This window comes from Asterias rubens, chromosome 1 (genome assembly GCF_902459465.1).
Source record: "Asterias rubens chromosome 1, eAstRub1.3, whole genome shotgun sequence".
NCBI classification, from domain to species: domain Eukaryota; kingdom Metazoa; phylum Echinodermata; class Asteroidea; order Forcipulatida; family Asteriidae; genus Asterias; species Asterias rubens.
In genome coordinates, this window is record NC_047062.1 from 5687520 (window position 1) to 5708417 (window position 20898).

Here is a 20898-nt window from a genome sequence, read left to right on the forward strand (position 1 = left end):
TGTCAATTATTAATTATTTGGCAATTCACATAAAAATACTATAACTGTAAAAAGAATGACTGGAACGAATTTGAAAACAATGAAATAATGTGTGTATGAAATGAACATTGAATGCACATAAGTCTAAGTGGATTAGGAAAAAGTAATGCGTAGATTGGGGGAAATTAATGCGTGAATTTAAAATGCGTGTTGATTTTGAAACTAAAAGAATTCGGCCGGAAAACACTGTAATTTCAGACAACAACAATATCCTGTAAATTCTTGTTTATATATCAAGCTTGCCAGGGTCGTGGGTTCGAATCCCACCCGAGTAATATGCCTGTGATATTTTTTTACAGGATTCGGGAAAGTACTGATAATAATACAGTGCTAACACACATCGGTGTATGGGTAAAACCAAAATTAATAAGCTTGCCTATGTAAACGCACATTACCTAAATAAGAACAACTATCAACATACATCGAGAGAAGCAGAAACCACAGAATGAGCATCAAAGTAACAATTCACTTTTGTTTGTTTTTTAATTTGCAATTTAAGGGGTTTTCTTATAATATGAAGAAACATAAATTATTATTTATTTTGTTAAAACAAATTTAATTTCGGCTCTGTTGTTTACAATAACAACTTTCTGTATCACATATCCCTTGACCACTTCGTGGTACCTTTCACGAATCATCTCTCTTCACCCTTGCGTACAATTTGACACGAATAAACAATATTTACTTTGTTCCTACGAAAGCTCACATTAAGATATTAGTCATTAAAGTGCTACAATTTTTTGTTTCCTTTTTGGAAATACCTGACCCACGACAACGGCGCACCCAAGGGGGGGGGGGGGGCTTGGGGGGCTTGAGCATATAAAGAGGCTTGATTTTTCACCCCCAAAACGCCAGAAAGCTCATAGCTGGACCCCCGTAAGGCCGGCCCCTGGACCCCACCCAATAAATTGGTTCGAGCCCCCCCCCCCCCCCCCCCCCCGCAAAACAAACAAAAACAAAAAACATTATCCTGAGTGCGCCGGCATGGCAAAACGCAACCCCTATATTATACTCAAACATGGCCAATGTGTAAATAAGAGCGTTTTTCTTCTTCTGCAAAGTTTCACTGGCATTTTCGAATCTTACTTTTGTTCTATAATCTCGGCCTCTTTTTTTTATATAAATTTATCCTGTTTGTTTGCAAACCAGCATTTCTCTGTACAGGCTCTATACACTCGCTTTTCAATTCAGGCGGTGTTGCCACAGCTTTACCCACCACTTATGATATAAAAGAGAGGACAGTTACTCCAAAAATGTATCACTATTACAACTGATAAGAAGCACTGTCGCTGTTATGGACACATATTGGTAATTACTGAATATAATTATTAACATAAAACCTTATTAATTGGTTTGGTAACGAGTAATGGGGGCGCTGCTGATAGTATACAAAACAGTATGAGAAACGGCTCCCTCTGAAGTAAAGTAGTTTTCGAGAAAGAACCAATTTTCACGAATTTGATTTCGAGACCTTAGAATTAGATTCTGAGGTCTCGAAATCAACTTGCAAGGTTTTTTACTTTCATTGTTATCTCGCAACTTCGACGACCAATTGAGCTCAAATTTTCACAGGTTTGTTTTTTATGCATGTGTTGAGATACAATGAGGAGACTGGTCTTTGACAATAATATCACCAATGACCAATAGTGTCCAGTGTCTTTAATAATTAATGTATAACATCTTGATAAAACAGTTCCTTGTATACAGAAAGGGATTCAAATCAGATTCAAGTTCAATCTGAGAACCTTTCATGCATCATTATTCTTCCTCCATTGACGTAACCTCTTCAGATTTTGGGCGATTATCTCAAAAGGGTACCACAGGTTGGTTTTAACTACACAATCCAAAAATCACAAAGGTTTTTAAAAAGTTGCATGGCCAGATAACTGCCGAAGAAATGTTGTTTCGGATTTTTGTTTGCTCTAAACGATTATTTAGCGGAAATGATGCCGTTAACGCCCCATGTACAAAAACAAAGTACATGCGAAATGGTTTGTTCATGCTGATTGGGCAGATTTAATGTTATGATGATTTAATGTATGACTGTGTGAAATGTCGACAATAAACCATCATCCCCCGGGATAAAAAAAAACCGACAATAGTATTTTTTCTAATTCAGCCGGATTTTTTTTTTCATTCGCACAATATGCCACAAAACTTTCTTAGAATCAGTACAAAAACAATTAATTTCAATCTAAATTTTTGAGCCAACGGTCGAAAAACCGATTTCACATTTTAAAGTAAACAAAGCTAAAAAAATAAGAATATACACAACAAATTTGCAATCAAAGGTTGTTTCTTACTTTTCAGTACATACAAACATATAAGGGGGACGCAAGACATTCTTTATCCCAGATGCTATACTAACATCTATTACAACGATTGATATTCGCACTGGCAAGTTCTTACGTCATACTTAAAATTAGCATCAATTAAAATAATTGTTCACAACATGTTCTGCTTCAGATGTTATGACTAGTGTACTTGTCTCACCAATTAGTTCGATCTCGAAAGGAACACCCGATGGTAACAAAAGACAATTCAGCGAAATTCTTATCTACAGATCGAAGAAGTAGCGCTTATCTCTTGCCTTAATGCTTTCATCAGCCGCTTCATGACGAGTTGCGTTGTTGAGCTGACAAACCATCTTCCCTGAGCCTTGTTCCATCAGCAGATTGAAGGAGCGACATCGGGGCTCTGATCGGCACGCCTTCCCGCACGACACCACACCATCAGCCCGTAGCTCCTTCATGACATGACCAACCAGACACCGGGACTCGACGCGCCCATCTGGGCCGGTCTGAAGATGGAACACCGGGCTGGTGGTAGAGATTATAACGGCTTCGCACATGGCGAGAAGTTCCATAGAACAAGTTCGATCTGCCCAAAGTCCACCATATCCTTTTTTCATCACAGCACAGTTTTGCTGAAATGAATGAGTGGGTTGGTAATCTTTCCAATTGTTGTAGGTGTGGTCTTCTCCCCTGAGTGGACAAGGGGTCCAAACACCCTCCTCTTCCACATCACTGCAGCCAAACCAGAGATCAAGAGGTGGTTCAACCTCAAAGTAGCTCGTAAACATACCCCAGATAAATGCTTGTTCTGCTTCCGTGTTAGGCACGGTAAGTGCCGCTTGTGGTCCGCAAGTATTGCGTGCTTTACTCCAGTGCATAGGTTTGTTTATCAGGAAATAGCAAGACTCGCTGTATCGCTGCCAGTTAGTAGGGCAGACAGCAGCCAGGGTTGTACAAAACCCGACGAGAAACACTAAAACACCAGCAATGCTCATTTTGATATGAGAGGCCGTACGAACACTCCTGCAACGTTCATGGGTGTAACATCAAAGACAGCCTGACAAACTGCAACAGACTAGCACAAAGACGGGACTATGTGTAACTTCGGCTTTTGTTCGAAACACAATACCGTCGGCGCCGGCGGCGAGATGACGAAAATATCAAGTCATAAACCGGTACCGGTGACGAATTTAGACGTTTTCCCAGTATTATTGAGCACTCTCTGGAGAGTGATAACAACGTTACACATGGATGAGTAGGCCTACACCTTCTAGTTGAGGATGATATGGGGATTGGATTCCCTAAACCCCCACGGGACAGTGTAAGCCTATAATAATGCCGATGGCAATTAGGAGTTAAAGTATTAATATCATGACATGCTTGGATGAGGATCGACCAAGGCCTCTCTAAATTGGAGGTTTTGTTTTGTTTTGTTTTGTTTTGTTTTGAGACGGTCTGCGACTTCAATAATCCCCATTTATTTGGTGCCGGTGTCGCATGCAATTATGTCCTCCACCCGGACACATTTTCATATGCAGTTGTGTCCGCCCCCGTGCAAAACCGTCCTTGCAGTAAGTTAGGGTCGTAAGTTAAACGCCCTTGGTCGACGGAACACGTTTGCCATTTTTTTTACAAGCTATAAAGTGCATGTCATGAATGACATTGGAAGTGTTCGGCTGTTGGGTATTCACTGCAATAATAAAATACGTGAACATTCATGCTGCATATACGTAGGTTCAGTGCGAACCTCGTTCCCAGGGGTGATCGACCTCACCGCGCCATTTCCCTCAGCATGCCTTGCTCGATCATAACTGGCAGCGATACGGCGAGTCTCGCAATTTCGACAACCAATTGAGCTCAAATTTTCACCGGGTTTGTTATTTAATTCAATAGTGTCCAGGGAAGTTTTCAGAAAAAAGCGGGAATATTATGGCCATTCAAAGTTTCTATTAGAAGCATTTGGTGGCTATGAGCCAATAGGAAAAAAGTAGTGAGGACAAAGGATGTTCAATATGAAAGGATCGACTATACTGGATCAAAGTGTTCAATTTGATTTGATTTCAATACATTTATTTCAATGTTGCCATAAAGTTACATTATAATGCGTTGTTCGATATAATAATATATATATAGTCATAATATGGAAATAAACGGCAAAGCACTGACATTGAAGAATTGTTGAGAAACAAGGACACATTAAAGAATTAAGACAAAGATGAACAAACAAATACAGAATTAAAGAAAAAGGACCCCAAGTTACATAAATAATACAGGATTTGGGGAATTTTTGGAGCATAACAAAGAAACCAGTGGATTGTCCAGGCTTGTGTTAGTCGCAAAATAACATTCCGAACTTATTTTAAAGAACTGGACACTATTGGTAAATGCCAAAGACTAGCCTTCTCACTTGGTGTATCTCAACATATGCATAGAATAACAAACCTGTGAAAATTTGAACTCAATTGGACGTGGAAGTTGTGAGATAATAATGAAAGAAAAAAACACCCTTGTCACACGAAGTTGTATGCTTTCGGGCAGATGCTCGATTTCGTGACCTCAAAATCGAATTCGGAGGTCTCGAAATCAAATTCGAGGAAAATTACTTCTTTCTCGAAAACTTTCAGAGGGAGCCGTTTCTCACAATGTTATCAACAGCTCCCCCATTGCTTGTTACCAAGTAAGGTTTTATGATTTATAATAATTATTTTGAGTAATTACCAATAGTGTCCACTGCCTTTAAAGCCATATTGGACACTTTCGGTACAGAAAAATAAATAAAAGTTCACAGATTTACAAATAACTTACAGGGTTTATATATTAGGTAATGGTGAAAGACTTCTCTTGAAATATTGATCCATGAAATGCATTACTTTTTGAGAAAACATTAAAACAATATCAACTTTCGATATCGAGAATTACGGATTTATTTTGAACACATGTCACGACACGGCGAAACGTGCGGAATCAAGAGTGGGTTTTCCCTGTAATTTTCTCCCGACTCCGATGACCGATTGAGCCTAAATTTTCACAGGTTTGTTATTTTATATATAAGTTGTGATACACGAAGTGTGGGCCCTGATGGACAATACTGTTTACCGAAAGTGTCCAATGGCTTTAAAGCATTTACCAGGTTTTGTGTTGATGATGAGAAAATCCTATGAAAGTTACAATAGCAAAGTATCAATACATGTAATAATTGCATCTGGTCTAAAGAAAGTTTTGTTGTGTTTATTGTTAAGCACCTCAGTGTGAGTATCAGTGATAATCAGTTTGCCAACAATTATTTTGAGTAATTATGATCTTCAGTTATTTTTACCTCTGTCCCTCCAATTACCGCCCTCGCCCCTCGTGCCATATTACATTTCGCAACATTATACGTGTGAGAACTGTCCCCATGCATACAGTTATTATGCTACCCTCCGTCGTGTGTGCCTACCGTCCTCTTTCGAAAGCACGCTACAACTAAAAATCACTGACCATATTTGGTCACATGAGGGCGCAATACATAAAAACAAATCTCTGCTAAAGCATGTGCCGGCGGCGGCCGGCGGCCACAAAACACGACCGTACGTACAGCTATCATCGACAGGGAATGTTCATCAACAGACACGGACTAAGTGACTGACAAGTCCATAAAAAGGTGAAACCAAGTTAAAAAGGGAGCATAAGAATGGCTACACGTGTGGTTATTGTTCCTGGTAATGGATGTGGACAGGTGGAGCAGTGTAACTGGTATGCTTGGGCTCGAGATGAAATCAACAAGGTGGGAAAGTTAGATTTGAATTGAATGCTATTTATCCTGGTACCCTGGGGCGCTTAGCCCACCTTGTTGAGCTGTTAATGGCTCCGTTTTTAACATCGGTCTCATCACTGTCACCATTGTGGGCTACTATGGGGCGCTGTACTCCTTTTTTCAAAATGTTTACATTCTCTGTCGTACTAGCAGAGAATGTCAACAATTTGACAGGAATTTGACATTCTCTGTCGTACTAGTATAGTACGCGCCGCAGTTACTGGGTGTAATAGCCTGGTGCTGTGTCACTGTCATGTGTTTTCAGTAGGATTCAGGAAAATTTTTCACAACCAAAAACTAAATAAATTATTCTTTTTAAAATATCTATCCAACCATTTTACAAAGACACTTGCACTTCAACGGGTGTTGAAATCTTAAAATTTGCTTTACTTTGCGAGAGATAGTCCGCCGCTATTTACTGTGCTGATGCATGCACGACTGTGACGACATTATGGCGACGTCATATGTTTTCAAACCTGTCATTGTTTGTATTTTATTGAATATTCAGAAGCTAGTATGGCGTGCAAAATAAATCAAAAATATCATTCAATTACTATTATTTTTATTAAACAGATTTAATTACATTTTTGTCCTAAAAGTAAAACATATTTATGATATGGCTACTAGATTATAATCCAGAGGTATCACAAAGCATAGAGGAAGAAAATTAGCACAAAGCACGACAGTAAAACACCCCCAACCCCCTTGAATCACAAACTCTTCAAAACAATCTGAATCTGTTTTGACTTAAGAGATAAGAAACGTAACTTAACCCTCCTCCCAACGGCGGGAGAAGGGTTACGTTATCGAATCTATAGATTAACCAACAGCATGAACAGTGAGCAAAGAGAAAATTGAGAATAGGCCTTGAAAGTGCATACAAGTCTGTACGTTTATAGACGTTGATGACGTGTCGTGCAAAAGGTCTATATAGTCCAGAGTAGACTTTCTCCATCATAGCTTTGTTCAAAACTTCCCTCAAGACTCATCTAAGGAGGACATCATAACTTTTCCCGTTTTAATAATGTGGCACTGCGCGTTGAGCATCTTTAGATGGATACCGGCGCATTATAAATGCCCAATATTATTATTATTATTATTAGAGTCCAGACAATTGAACCCTCGATCCTCCTGACAGTCGTACTGGGGCGTGACCAAGATGTGTCATTATCGCAGCTAACTTGATAGAATAGTGCCAAATACGCCGGACTCCCTCAAATTTTCTTTGGAGTCCAGCATGTTCGGCACTAAGTATCAATGGTGTGGTATACTAACTAGGTAGAGAGTACTGTAGTTGTGATAATTGTAACCCTCCATCCTCCTGCAACATGAGACCGGCAAGGATGGAGGGTTACGATCATCGCAACTTACCTGAGAGAAGCAAGGTAATTACAAAGAGCAATCAACTATCAAAGATTACCCCAAAATAAGAATACAAATATTAGCAAACAATGCAATATAGAAAAACAACATGTAACATAAACATGACATTGATAAACTGGAAGGGTTGGGGATGAGGTTTTAGCTTGTAGTCCAGGTGATCGCTTCGTACCCTTGAAATGCTACATTAGAAATTTAAAGTTTCCTTATTTATAGGGCGCCCTTTATCAAGGAGAAAATTCCTTGGTGCCCTTGCCCTTTCAAAAACGAAGCATATGGGCCTGTTATTCTGTACCTGAAAAGAGTGGGGCCGCGGTTACCAGAGTAATTGGGGAACCCAAATTGATCTGCCTGAAATTACTTATAAATATAAGTCGAATATTAAGAGTTGACATTATGGAGTGACCCAACGTTTTATAAGTTCAATTTGCCTTTCAGATCAGTGGCATGGAGTGTATTTTAAAAAGTATGCCAGACCCAGGTAATTGAAAATTTACTCATTTTAACTTTCATTTTTTATTTTATGAATATATATATTTTTGTTCCAAAGCATTTGAGACACAGTATCACAATGCAGGCCTTATACTTCACTTTGGAGGCAACAAATGCAAGTTGCCCCAATGCCCCCTGGTCATTGCCTAGGTGTCCCTTGAAATAGTCCAGCACACATTTACAAAATTTCCCTCATGCAGGTGCCCTTTACAAGGACAAACTGCCTTGCCCTTATAAGCAAGAGCAAAGTATCAGGTCTGACAAGTGACAATTTATGTACACTTATTTCTTGTACGGCTTCTGACTGGCAAATATTAGGGCTATTGTAGATAGCTCAGTTGGTAGAATGTCGGCACATTAATCCATAGGTCAAAGGTTCAAACCCCACTCTAGTAAATTTGTCATTGTTCAATCTTATACTCATCAAATTCTATTTTATAAAAGGGTTTCAGAAAGGGTGGTCATGAATTCTATCACTTAGAGTAAGACTTTTGACACCTAAGGCCTTGCTCTTGAAGAAATAAAGTGCATACTTTTTTTAGCCTAACAGATAACTCAGTCAAAATTGTTGGGCCTAGCTTTCGCAATAATTGTATGTACTGGTACTGACTTTCTTTCATCCATGTCTGTGCACTTTTTTTTACAACTCATTGTATGATGTACTAGAGAATAATAGAGAATAATATCAATGATTTGTTGACATCTTGTTTACCGTTCGCTTTTGAGGATAGTGTAAAAATCGCTCAATAAAAGTGGAATCTATTTACTTTTATTTCAACGACTAGACTTTCAAATTGCCATTTTGATTTCTTGTTACGCAGTGACAGCAAGAGAGAGTATTTGGATTCCTTTTCTTCACGACCAACTGTTATGTGACAAGAAGACGATCATCCTTGGTCATAGCAGTGGTTCTGAGGCAGCCATGAGGTAAGTCACTTTCCCCTTCTCGTCAAAAATCCCCAGGCCTCGTACTAACCCATGGCACTCACAGCAAGTTGCCTTGGTGCCTTCTGGTCTTGCTGTGGTGCCCTTTGTAAGGTTTCTCCATGGAAGTGCCCCTTACCAGAGGAAAGTTTGCAGTTCCTGCTCAAGAGCGAAGTTCATGGCCTGAAATCCATGCACTGACTTTGTTTCTGATGTAAAGTTTTCTTTCACAAGGTATCAACCGCATAAGTCCTTCGGATGGGATGTAAAGCCGTTGGCCCCATGTGTTGCGTAACGCATGTAAAAGAACCCAGTGCACTTATCGAAAAGAGAAGGTGTCCGCCCTGGTGTTCCTGGCTGTGGCTGCTGTATGCGCCGTAGCACCTTGTAAACCCTTATAAGGTGCTAAATAATTGGGTCTCAGAATTCATCACTTCAATAACCTATCTTTCTGAAAGTTTGTATATACTCAGCGCCTTGAGTACCTTGTTTGGTAGATACGTGCGCTTTTTAAGACTTTGATATTATTATTGTTATTATTCCTGAAATGCCAAGGAAAATGACAGCGTCATCCCTTTCCTAAGATCAAAAAGTAGTTGATATTCTTCCTACTTGAGACTTATTTCCGATTTGTTTGCCCTTTGGAAAAATCAGATATTTATCGATTTAAAATAGCCTGAAACATCTATTAAAGCCTACACCATGTGTACATGTTTGATGAAGGGCAGCCAAACATTCAAAGAACTAAATCATGCCTGTGATTATGAATCTGATAACTCGCCTGTGCTTTATTTCCTTTTATTGGTGTGTACGTTAACCATTCCTTCTCTGCCACTTTGGCTTATAAAGACCTCAATCCTTCAATATCCTCCTCTTCTATGACAATAGACTGTTCAACTCTCACCCATACTATTCAAACTTCCTGAACTACCGTTTCTTTGGACACTTATGGTGTATGGGTAAAAACCAAAATTAATAGTTGGACACTTAAGTAATGTACTTTATTACCTCCATAGCGATTGCCTCCATGCTGCCTGGTCATTGGCTTGGTGCCCTTTTTAATAAGTTTTCAATTTCATCATAGGGTGGCCTTTATCAAGGAGAAAATGCCTTGGGACCCTTGACCTTTCAATAACAAAACATACAGGCATATATCATATTGTTGGGAAAGTAAAATTTTCCCATGAAATAAATGAAAGTGAAATTAATTTATCGAATCAACTTAGAACCTCCTACCGTTCAGTAGCGGCTGCATGCGAAACAATTCTTTATAATCTGCATCAGTGGAGGTCAAATTGAAAGTTAAATTTAAAGGTCATGATGGCAAAATACATTTTAAAAAAACCTATAACTTTTAAAATAAAAGACTGAATTTCTTCTACAGATACGCAGAGAAGTATGAAGTGCATAGCATCATTGTTGTTTCTCCATGTGTGTCTGACCTGGGGATGGAGAGTGAACGAATCAGTGGTAAGTCACTTTATAAATAATGGTTTTAAGTTGGTGGTGGATCCTCGTCTTAAAAAGTATTTAGGCTGAACTTATGGCGTGTCATATTGTCGAGGGGTTGCGGGCACCTTACTGATTGCTCTGGTGTTTCCGATCAGCAGAGTGTGGGTTCGAGTCCAGGTCACGAAACTTGTGTTCCTTGAGCAAGACACTTGGCCGTCATTGCTTTGTCCTTCGGATGGGACGTAAAGCCAAAGGTCCTATGTGTTGTGTAATGCATGTAAAATTAACCCAGTTACACTTATCGTTAAAGGGAAGGTACACGTTTGGTAATTACTCAAAACAAATACTAACTTAAAAACTTACTTGGTAACGAGCATTGGAGAGCTGTTGATAGTATAAAACATCGTGGGAAACGACTCCCTCTGAAGTAACTTAGTTTTTGAGAAAGAGGTAATTTCTCACTAAAATAATAAAAGACTTCTAGCTAGAAGTCTTTTATTACTATATGAAAGCACTTAAATTCATCCAATAAGGGTGTTTTTTCTTTCATCATTTTCTCGCAACTTCGATGACCGATTGAGCCCAAATTTTCACAGGCTTATTATTTTATGCTTATGATGGGATACACCAAGTAAGAACACTGGTCTTTGACAATTACCAAACGTGTACAGTGCCTTTAAAGGGAAGGGTGTTTTTCCCCTGTGAGTTTCTGGCAGTGGCTGCTGAATGTACACTACTATGGCCCTGTAACCGTCTTTCTCAGTCCATACTCTTGACTGTGTGCTATATTCCAGGCTTGTATCATCTAAGGCACAATCCCATCACCTTGCTGTACTATTTTTGAAGAAGGAATCAATCTACTAGTTATGGGTTTGACGTCAACCTTTGATAAGAAGTTGCTCATTTTTACATAATGATTTTGGGGTTGAATAAAGAAAAACTTATAGCAAGATGGGACTCAAACTAATGACCTCCAACCGGCGCTTTACCAACTGAGCTATTTAGCCCTTTGTTGATGGTCCTCCTATTTGGCAATATCTTTGTTCAGGGGGGCCAGTCAGAAAACATAAAACTGTTAACTGCCATGTAGCCAGGGATCACACCCAAATTACGATTCAACCTGTTCTTACATACTGTCAACTTTTTGTCTTAGGTTACTACAGTCGACCTTGGGAGTGGGAGCTGATCAAGAAGAACACTGAGTCCATTGCCGTCTTTGGATCCACAGATGACCCCTTCATACCCTGGGATGAGATGCAGGAGGTCATCGACAACCTCGACCCCGACTTGTATAAATTCACCAATAGAGGACACTTTATGTCAAACTCCTTCCCGGAGCTAATCCAAGCCGTTCGTAAACACATGAAATAAGAAAGTACATCTTTGTTGTGAAAGAACTTAATAATAATAATAATATCGAAGTCTTATATAGCGCACGTATCTACCAAACAAGGTACTCAAGGCGCTGAGTATATACAAACTTTCAGAAAGATAGGTTATTGCAGTGATGAATTTTGAGACCCAATTAGTTAGCACCTTATAAGGGTTTACAAGGTGCTACGGCGCATTAAGCAGCCACAGCCAGGAACACCGGGGCGAACCCCTTCTCTTTTTCGATAAGTGCACTGGGTTCTTTTACATGCGTTACACAACACATGGGACCAATGGCTTTACATCCCATCCGAAGGACGAAGCAATGGTCAAGTGTCTTGCTTAAGGACACAAGTGTCACATCTGGGGGTTCGAACCCACACTCTGCTGATCAGAAACACCAGAGTTTGAATTCGTTGATCTTAACCGCTCGGCCACGACTCTTCCACAACTTTCAACTTTCAACTTTCAACGCTCATCAGATTTTACCAGCAACTTGATGAGAGGAGTTAATGGCTTGGATTCCAAAATGGAAGAATACATCCACTTAGTGAGACATTTGCTCTAGAATGGCAAAGGTCGGGTTCGAACCCCACCCGAGTAATATGCCTTTGAATTGTTTATAATAAAATTTCACCGAACTGGTGAAAATACTGATTATACAGTGCTTACACGCATTGGTGCAAGGGTATTAATCAAACGATATTCTTTATCCCTAATACAAACATAGTTTAAAGGATACATTTATTCAAACCATATAAGGCAGGAATTAAAATTTATTATAAGTCGTAATGTTGCATTTTCAAATAAACAACAATTATTTTGAGACAACACTCACAGCGTTATTGTATGCTTTGTAATGTTCTTATCTTGTCTGTGGTTTTTTTATTTTATTTTTTTGTGTTAACATGTTGTTTTGAAACTACATTTTTGCATAACCTAATGTTTTTAAAGAAGGTGCACAAGTTTGACAAGTTTGACAAAAGAGAAAAGTATGTTGATACGAAAAAAAAACCCACAAATTTTACTCCTGTTTTTCATCTACTATATTACAAACTTTCAGCTGTTTTTGTCATTTATCAAATTGTTTGAGCATACCCAGAACCTTTCTAATTTAAATCAATGGTAGCGTATTTCTAGAGCTAGACAGAGAATTCGGAATATTAGTTTTATTAGAGTTGAAGGTTTACTTCAGTATTCTCTCTAAATATTTAATTAAAGAGAGGCCCACCTCACAGCAAGAACTGTTTGGGAGAGTTATGGGAAACACAGTAGAGGGTTTAGTCAAATCATTAATATGTTTGGCGACTCAAGACACTACTTTGTACCAAGCAAATCAAAATGAAAACAAGAAAGAGCTTAAGACAAAAAACTGAGCCCTGTGAAACACCAAAATTGATAAAACATATGTAGGACAATATTGACACTCGAGGACAACCTTCACAAATTTCATCACCAGGAGGCGCTATTGTCAATTCTCGTGTGGAGCATGCAAGTTACCGGTCACCACATTAGCAAAAATGGTTTACCAGCTAAATTACCATGTATTACCAATATATGCTGCTCATCGTGTGACAAATAAACTTGTCTAATAATACTTTCTTGTCCCACAAGGGGATGTTGTCTGAAAGTATGAAAGAAGTCCACCATGCTTCTTCAGATGTTTTCACTTAACCTTTTGTGTGATCCATTTTGTATATTTCTCTCACAATTATCCAGAAATACGAGGGAGTGGAATGTATTCTGAGACCCATGCCAGATCCAGGTATGTATTGTTTCAGGGTAATAGTAATGTTTGAGAAATTATTTTTTTACGTGATGGATTTCACCATTGCTTGGCTGCTATACATATATATACAAGTGGTGGTGTTCTATTTTGTGTACATGCAGTCACTTTCATTTAGATAGTAGTTTTCAAGATTGTTGTCTTAAGATGTGTGTGTTGCTTGATGGGACAGAATATATAGTTTGTAAGTTTTGTGGCAATCACTTTATATTTCCTGATCTGTTTCCTTTTCAGACATGGCAAGAGAGAGCATATGGATTCCCTTTATGCGTGATGAACTGTGTTGCGATGAGCAAACTCTTATCATTGGAGATTGCTCCGGTTCGGAAGCAACAATGAGGTAAGAAGATGGATCTTTCTAGACCCTTATCATGAGGCATCCATCTTGTTTTTTTCTCCCATTCAAATCAATGTAACCAAACCGAGGCTGGAAGGAGAAATAGTCTGGTTCCTTTTTGTACAATAAATATTACATTGATTATTGTTCATGGATACAAGGAACATGACCAAGATGGTGACAGAATGATAATGGTCTGTAATGAGCAAGCTGACTCAGACATGTTGCATACGTTGCTATATCTAACGACACAACATGGACATGTGCATGTGTGTCTACCTATGGTGTAGAGCTCAAGAACAGTCTCAGACTTGAGACCAATCTCAAGATTCCACTATCTTTTGTGGTTTAAAGGGAGGGGGGGGGGGGCAGAGACCAAAATTTAAAAGATTTTTGTCTGAATTCAGACTTATGTCTGCTTAGTCAAACAAATGGCTGTTATTTTCTTCCCTTTTAAAGAAATCCTGCTCTTCTCTACTGCTGAGTATACTGTTATTAGAAGCTCCTTAGACTGGAACCTATAAACTCCAGGGGTAATCTGGAAATGTTATTATTTCAACACAACTCCTAACATTCGGATCTAGTTTCAGACCTTTTTTGTCAACAACGACTCTCCTCTTGTATTACAGCGTTCGATTCTATATTCAAAGATGTAATAATAAATATGTGATAAAGAAAGATGTGACAGTGAAAGATGTAATAATTCTCATTTATTGTTTTCTTCGACACTGTTTCAGGTTTGTGGAATCTTACAAGGTCCATAGTATTATCTTGGTCTCGCCGTGTGTAACGGACCTTGGCGAGGAGAATGAGAAATTAAGTGGTAAGTATCTCTACTTCTCATACACAGAAAAAGTAAAACAAATTGAACTAGCAGAATAGCAGATAAGCTGTGAAAAGAGCATACAAATTTCCAACTGATCTTGGCCAAATTTCATATAGCTTAAGCTAACATTTGCTGCTTACAGAGCGGCCATTAGCAGAATTTCTGAAAACCCAAATCAGGATTTGAAACAGGATCACAGAATTGAAAGGCAATGAAGAAAAACAAATGAGCCAACCTGTTGTTTGTTGTTTTCTTGTTTGTTTAGATGAAGCTTCCCAACAGGGGAACTCGACATAGCTCCCACAAGGGTATACAAAACACCATGACCATGCAAACATTGGTTTGTGAATTGCACAAACCAAGAAATTGTGATTCAGTAACTATATATCACAACACTTATTCTAGTCATTGTAAACCTACAGCCTTCTGCAGTCTAATGAAGCTTATGATGACATTTTAAATGCATAAAGAAGTTCAATTTAATTTTGTTAGTTCCGAACATGAATTGATTCATTTTCAACATGACTGTCTAAAACAGGATATTATGATCGCCCCTGGGAATGGGCTAAGATGAGATCTAACACCCAGTCCATTACAGTCTTTGGATCCACTGATGACCCGTACATCAAATGGGCAGAGATGCAAGAGGTCATAGACAACTTGAACCCCGAACTCCACAAGTTTCACGACCGAGGACATTTTGAGGTTGCCACTTTCCCAGAACTCATTCCGACTGTCGGCCGCCGTGTTCATCAAAAGTGAATAACATTGTCAAACAGAGTATGGTGGGTTAAACACAAAGCACTATTTGCCTTATTCTCGACGGATTTTAAACCAAGCTGCTAATGTTGCTCTATGCTGCTTCTGTTGGTGAACAATACAGTGGAAGCAGCTTTTTCATTTTATTTGCCAAAATGGAAGCTATTTTTCAAGGCTGCTCCTGCAAACGGACATAATTTGTCCAGTTGCCTATATACAGCTTTACTATTTTATTTGCCATGTATAGTACATAGTGTCTGTACCCAAATCAAGCATTTCCAGCAACACCGGTTCAAGTATTACATGGCAATAGTATCTTCATTTCATTCAATAACTCCGATTGTGAAGCCAAGGACTCTCAGTTAACTAAATCACTGTTCTAGTCAAGAACCAAATGGAGAGAAGAAAAAAAAGGAAGTTTCAATTTTAGATGTGGGAGAAAAACCACAGAGAATCACTTCAGGTAGCAACTGAAACCCAATCTACAGTATATAGTGCCCCCCCCCCAAACGGGACTCAAACCGGGTCTCAGATGTGGAAAGTAAGAAAAGATACCTCTACATCAACCCGGCCACTCCTAGCAATGACAATTAGCTTCCAGATATTAGTTACCAGTCAAAATGCTACTTGATAGATGCTCATCTCTGTGACTGGCTCCCTGCTATCACTACTTTAGCACAACACATATAGATGTTAAATTTGCAACGGGGATAGAATATTTATTTTGGTTTTACCTATATATACCAATTATATTTAACAGATTGTTTCAGTAACCGCTGCTAAAATATAGGATTCGAACTGCCTCTAGCTACAAGGTAATCTCGGTAATGGTCTAGTTGGTAAGACACTGCTCTAGAATTGCAAGGGTCGTGGGTTCGAATCCCACCTGAGTAATATGCTTGTGATTTTTTTCACAGAACTCGGGTAGTACAGTGTGCTGACACACATCGCTGTATACGGGTAAAACCAAAATGTTTGTTATTAACTCCAAGAAACACTAGTTTTGTAAATAAAAGCACAAAAACAAAATTATAACGTACTCTTTTGTTAACTCATTTCTTTGTACGTTTTTAATTTATATATCCCAGTATTCAAAAGTCGAATAAGCACAAAACAATCCATTCATCTATCATCGTAATAACTCTGGCTGGAAAGGAACTATTTGACAAACTTAATATCTTAACCTTTCTGACGCCATTAATGAGCTGTTAGAGCTACTGAATACAGAAATATTCAGCAATGTGCAGTGTAAACACTAATGATTATAAACTGTACACAAAAATAGTGCAAACTTTTACTTCCTAAAAAAAAAATTGTTTACTTTTCGTGCTCTATAAGCTTAAAATCAATTTGGGAGGGAACAAAAAAAATCTTTTGAATGAGCTCTCTGTAGCAGCCTACTAATATAGGAATTATTATGTACCTAGCCAATTTATGAATGACACTTCTAAGTTTACTTTCAGTCAAATTTGTGGAGGAGGGCAATTATTTTTCTACAGTTGTTACACTTTTGTTGGTTGTTTTTTTAAGAAATCAGATATATATACTTGTCAACATGACCTAATCTTTAACCAAACCAGGTGCAAAAACAGTGACAGATTTACTTATAATGGATAAACAGTAGTTTGTTTGTTTAGATAATCTTCCCATCAAGGGAACTCAGCAAACTCCCACAAGGGAAATATAAACACCAAGCTGGTCCGATAAGATTGCAGGGGATGGGGGAAGGGTAGCGGCAAAAGGGAAGATGAAGTTTAAACATTGTTATTGCCTCGTGTCAATTCAGATAAATTCTGAATTGCTTTAAGTAGTAGATCAACTTTATATTTACATATACTTTTGTTTTCTCATCTTCAATTATTACAAACAGTTAGTTATACATATTACAAAAATCCCTGGACTTAAAATAGCTATTCACGTCAAATACTTTTATTTGTGATTAAGTGTAGCCAGTGGTAGAAAGCTATTTTACAAATTGGCACGCACCTCACAGTTTCAAAACAATTTTGGACATAAAACTTTACATTAAATAGTTTTGTTGATAATCACAGTTATTGTACACAGCATAAACAAAAGAAGAAGTCTGGCTTCCCGTCATGAGAAGACCAAGGCAAATCACAATAAATTAGGGTCGTTATTTTCATATTGTTTGAAAGGCTGGGTATATGGACGTTCAGCTTATTTTTAAGTGTTCTTTCTTCACAAAACTCAACAATGTATTAGTAAAGGGTCAGATGTGGTTACAAGGTTACGAACCGAATCCGCAACCCTATGTTCCGACATCCCTATGTTCCGACATCCCTATATTCCAACACCTATAATGTATCTTCCTGATCCTAACCCTAGCAGGTAGACTGTGAGGGTGTCGAATCAAAGAGCAGTCACCTAGGCACACTTTCATAGAGCTGCTCACGCACAACAAAATTAATGCTTACCAGAGTAAGGTAACCAGATTAAAAACACATAGAACATGTACAAAATTTAACTGGTTCTGCGTAATTTGCTTAGCAGAGAAAATATACATTTTCTACTTGAAAGCAGCTCTATGAAATTGGGCCCTTGTTATAATGCGAATCTATCACCAACACACACAACCCAAAACAAAGTTAAGATCAAATCATCATGTTGTGACACAGTCAAACATTTCTTGATGTACCGGTACCATAGAAATGAATTTTTTTCAATAGACCTTATTCATATGACTTCATTTTAGTAGGGTGCCCTCTGCTAGAGTTCCGTAGGATGCTGCTCATTAGCCCATCCTGGGTGACTTGCGTACATTATTGTGCGTTTTCCATTGCTTTATCATTGTTTTACCTCTAATATGGCAGTTGGATGACACCAATGCATAAGATTCATAGAGGCATGTCGCAACTTCTTATTGTGCCATACACATGCCACAAGGACAATGAGTAGAATCTAACAAAGCACTGTTCAGGTTTCATAAAAATAAAGATTAAGCACCAATTTTTTGAGCTGTGAAATTATCAAATCCATCTTGGTGTTTGAAAAATAGAGAAGAACATATTTAAAGCTGCTCAAAAATTTATATCCAAACAGAATAATTTAATGAATTTTTTTTTTTCCTTTGTAACATGACAATTTCTTTCTATCGGGACCACTCTCTGTCACATACTGTTGATTGAAAAAAAGAAATAATAGAAATTAAAAAAATAATAAAACACGATTATTACATATTAATGCATCAACTTTTATCTTAATAAATAACCAAAAATATAATCATTATATTTAGTATACAATTAGACGGCAGTTTTTTATAAGCATTTTATCAGATTACTATTTCAAATCAAAAGCAACACACTCAATCTTTATAGAAACTAACTTGTTTCTAGTAGATCAAAACTTAAAACAAGTGTAGTTCCCCCTCTCCAATGTATTTTCTACCTGTTTTGGTATCAATGCCTTTTAACATATTTATACATTTTTGTCTTCCACAAAGATTTAAAGACGACATGTAATTTACTGTACATCATATCAAACTTGGAAGCTTCTGGTGACAAAAGATGAAAAGCAAACAGCAAACATTATACACCAGGGGCAGATTTCATTGAAAACACAAACTATAAATAGGAAGGTTTGTATTAGGCATAACTTTAAACCGCCAAAATCTTAGATTAGATGAAAAATCAATCAAGTCTGGTGTTCTTTCGCAAACCGTTTTTGTTTCTCTTCTCAAAACACACAAGTTTGTTTGAAGGACATGTTGTGGTTAAAACAATGGTGATTTTCGTTCATCTTGTTATTGTACTTTAAAGGCAGTGGACACTATTGGTAATTACTCAAAATAACTATTAGCATAAAACCTCACTTGATAACGAGTAATGGGGAGAGGTTGATAGTCTAAAACATTCTGAGAAACGGCTCCCTCTGAAGTGACGTAGGTTTTGAGAAAGAAGTAATTTTCCATGAATTTAATTTGGAAACCTCAGATTTAGAATTTGAGGTCTCTAAATCAAGCATCTGAAAGCACACAACTACGTGTGACAAGGGTGTTTTTTCTTTCATAGTTATCTCGCAACTCCAACGACCAATCGAGCTAAAATTTTCACAGGTTTGGTATTTTATGCATATGTTAAGATACTAACAGTGAGAATACTGGTCTTTGACAATTACCAATAGTGTCCACTGTCTATAAAAGAAAACAATCGAACACATGCCTTCATGATGACACGTAAGATCATTGGTTGCTAAAAGTGAGAATACTTGTCTTTGACAATTACCAATAGTGTCCACTGTCTTTAAAAGAAAACAATCGAACACATGCCTTTATGATGACACATAAGATCATTGGTTGCCCATTAAATCTTCCTTCAATAGTATGAGCAGAAGTCATTCAGAAGTTTTTTTTTTTTTTTTTTTGCTCTCAATATAAATACTCTTTAATTTTTGTCTTTTTGCTGTTAATAAATATTCTTCCCTTTCTGTCTCATTGTAAACAGGATACATATTTCTTTTTCATCATACCATTTTATACACAAGCAGAATGAGGGGAGAAATTGCAAGAAAAAATAGAAACAAATAAAAATAGATTGCACCTCATTGACGCATAAATAAAGTTTACGCTCTTCACTAACAAAACAAAAAATACAAATTTAATTTTGACTTGACCAATGGTAAATTATTATTTCTCCTCAACTTATACATGCATCTCTTTAAATTTTACAATAAAGTCACTGGTAGAACCAGTGTGATGGGTTGGGAGTCTACCCCAGGCAAAATCAATCCAAGTGCCAAACTCTCTTTTTCTCCTGGTCACCCACTCCGACCCTGTTTTCAATTGACAATGCTGTTAACAAGCAGTATTCAGTGGGATGTAGAAATACTGTAGACACCTGACCAATAAAACAGTCCTGGGGTGGATTTCACAAAGAATTAGGACTAGTCTTATCTCGAGTTAGGACCAGTTACTCGTCCTAACTTAGGACTATCCATGTAATTTGTATATCTCCTAACTCTTTGTGAAATCGACCCCAGATGATGTAATGTCCTGTGACCAACGTGGACATGTTACGAAATTAAATATTTTTAAACATGGCAATTTGTAACTACAATTTGTTGTTTTCTTGTTGGATGAACACATTTGGAAATCATTAATTACCATCTTAAATCCCTGTTTTCAATCTTTGAAAAGTCTTAAAGAAGATCTCAAGATTTTAAGATACAGAGAACGTGCTCATTGAGCGAACATCATTTGAAACTAACAATATTCACATAAAACGCTTTCATGTTTAAAATTCTGACTTCAATTTCACTCAATTTGAATAATACTATTTGCATTAACAGAAACGTCTGCATTTACGGTGATTATACAAAAATTCTATACATCTTTGGGAAAACAAGTCAACAATTTTATAAAGTTTTGTCATAACCTTTTGCCATAATTATTTGGTCATCACATTTTCACTAAGAGAATTTCCCTGATAA

General features: G+C 37.7%; 1 protein-coding gene across 1 annotated transcript; it reads left to right on the forward strand.

Annotated features, from left to right (window-relative positions):
- The first annotated feature begins 5873 nt into the window (after positions 1–5873).
- On the forward strand, positions 5874–15484 carry LOC117299748 (serine hydrolase RBBP9-like). The gene is made up of 5 exons (XM_033783277.1): positions 5874–6096; positions 13465–13510; positions 13766–13871; positions 14606–14691; positions 15233–15484. The coding sequence occupies exons 1-5, from the start codon at positions 6004–6006 to the stop codon at positions 15454–15456; spliced, it is 555 nt and encodes a 184-aa protein (XP_033639168.1). The 5' UTR covers positions 5874–6003; the 3' UTR covers positions 15457–15484.
- The last annotated feature ends 5414 nt before the right edge of the window (positions 15485–20898 follow it).

Excerpts from the sequence above, each read along its gene's own strand:
- LOC117299748 (XM_033783277.1), top strand. The coding sequence starts at position 6,004 with ATGGCTACACGTGTGGTTATTGTTCCTGGTAATGGATGTGGACAGGTG. Across the intron at positions 6,097-13,464 it reads CTCGAGATGAAATCAACAAG|AAATACGAGGGAGTGGAATG; the intron begins GTGGGAAAGTTA and ends ACAATTATCCAG. Across the intron at positions 13,511-13,765 it reads GAGACCCATGCCAGATCCAG|ACATGGCAAGAGAGAGCATA; the intron begins GTATGTATTGTT and ends TTTCCTTTTCAG.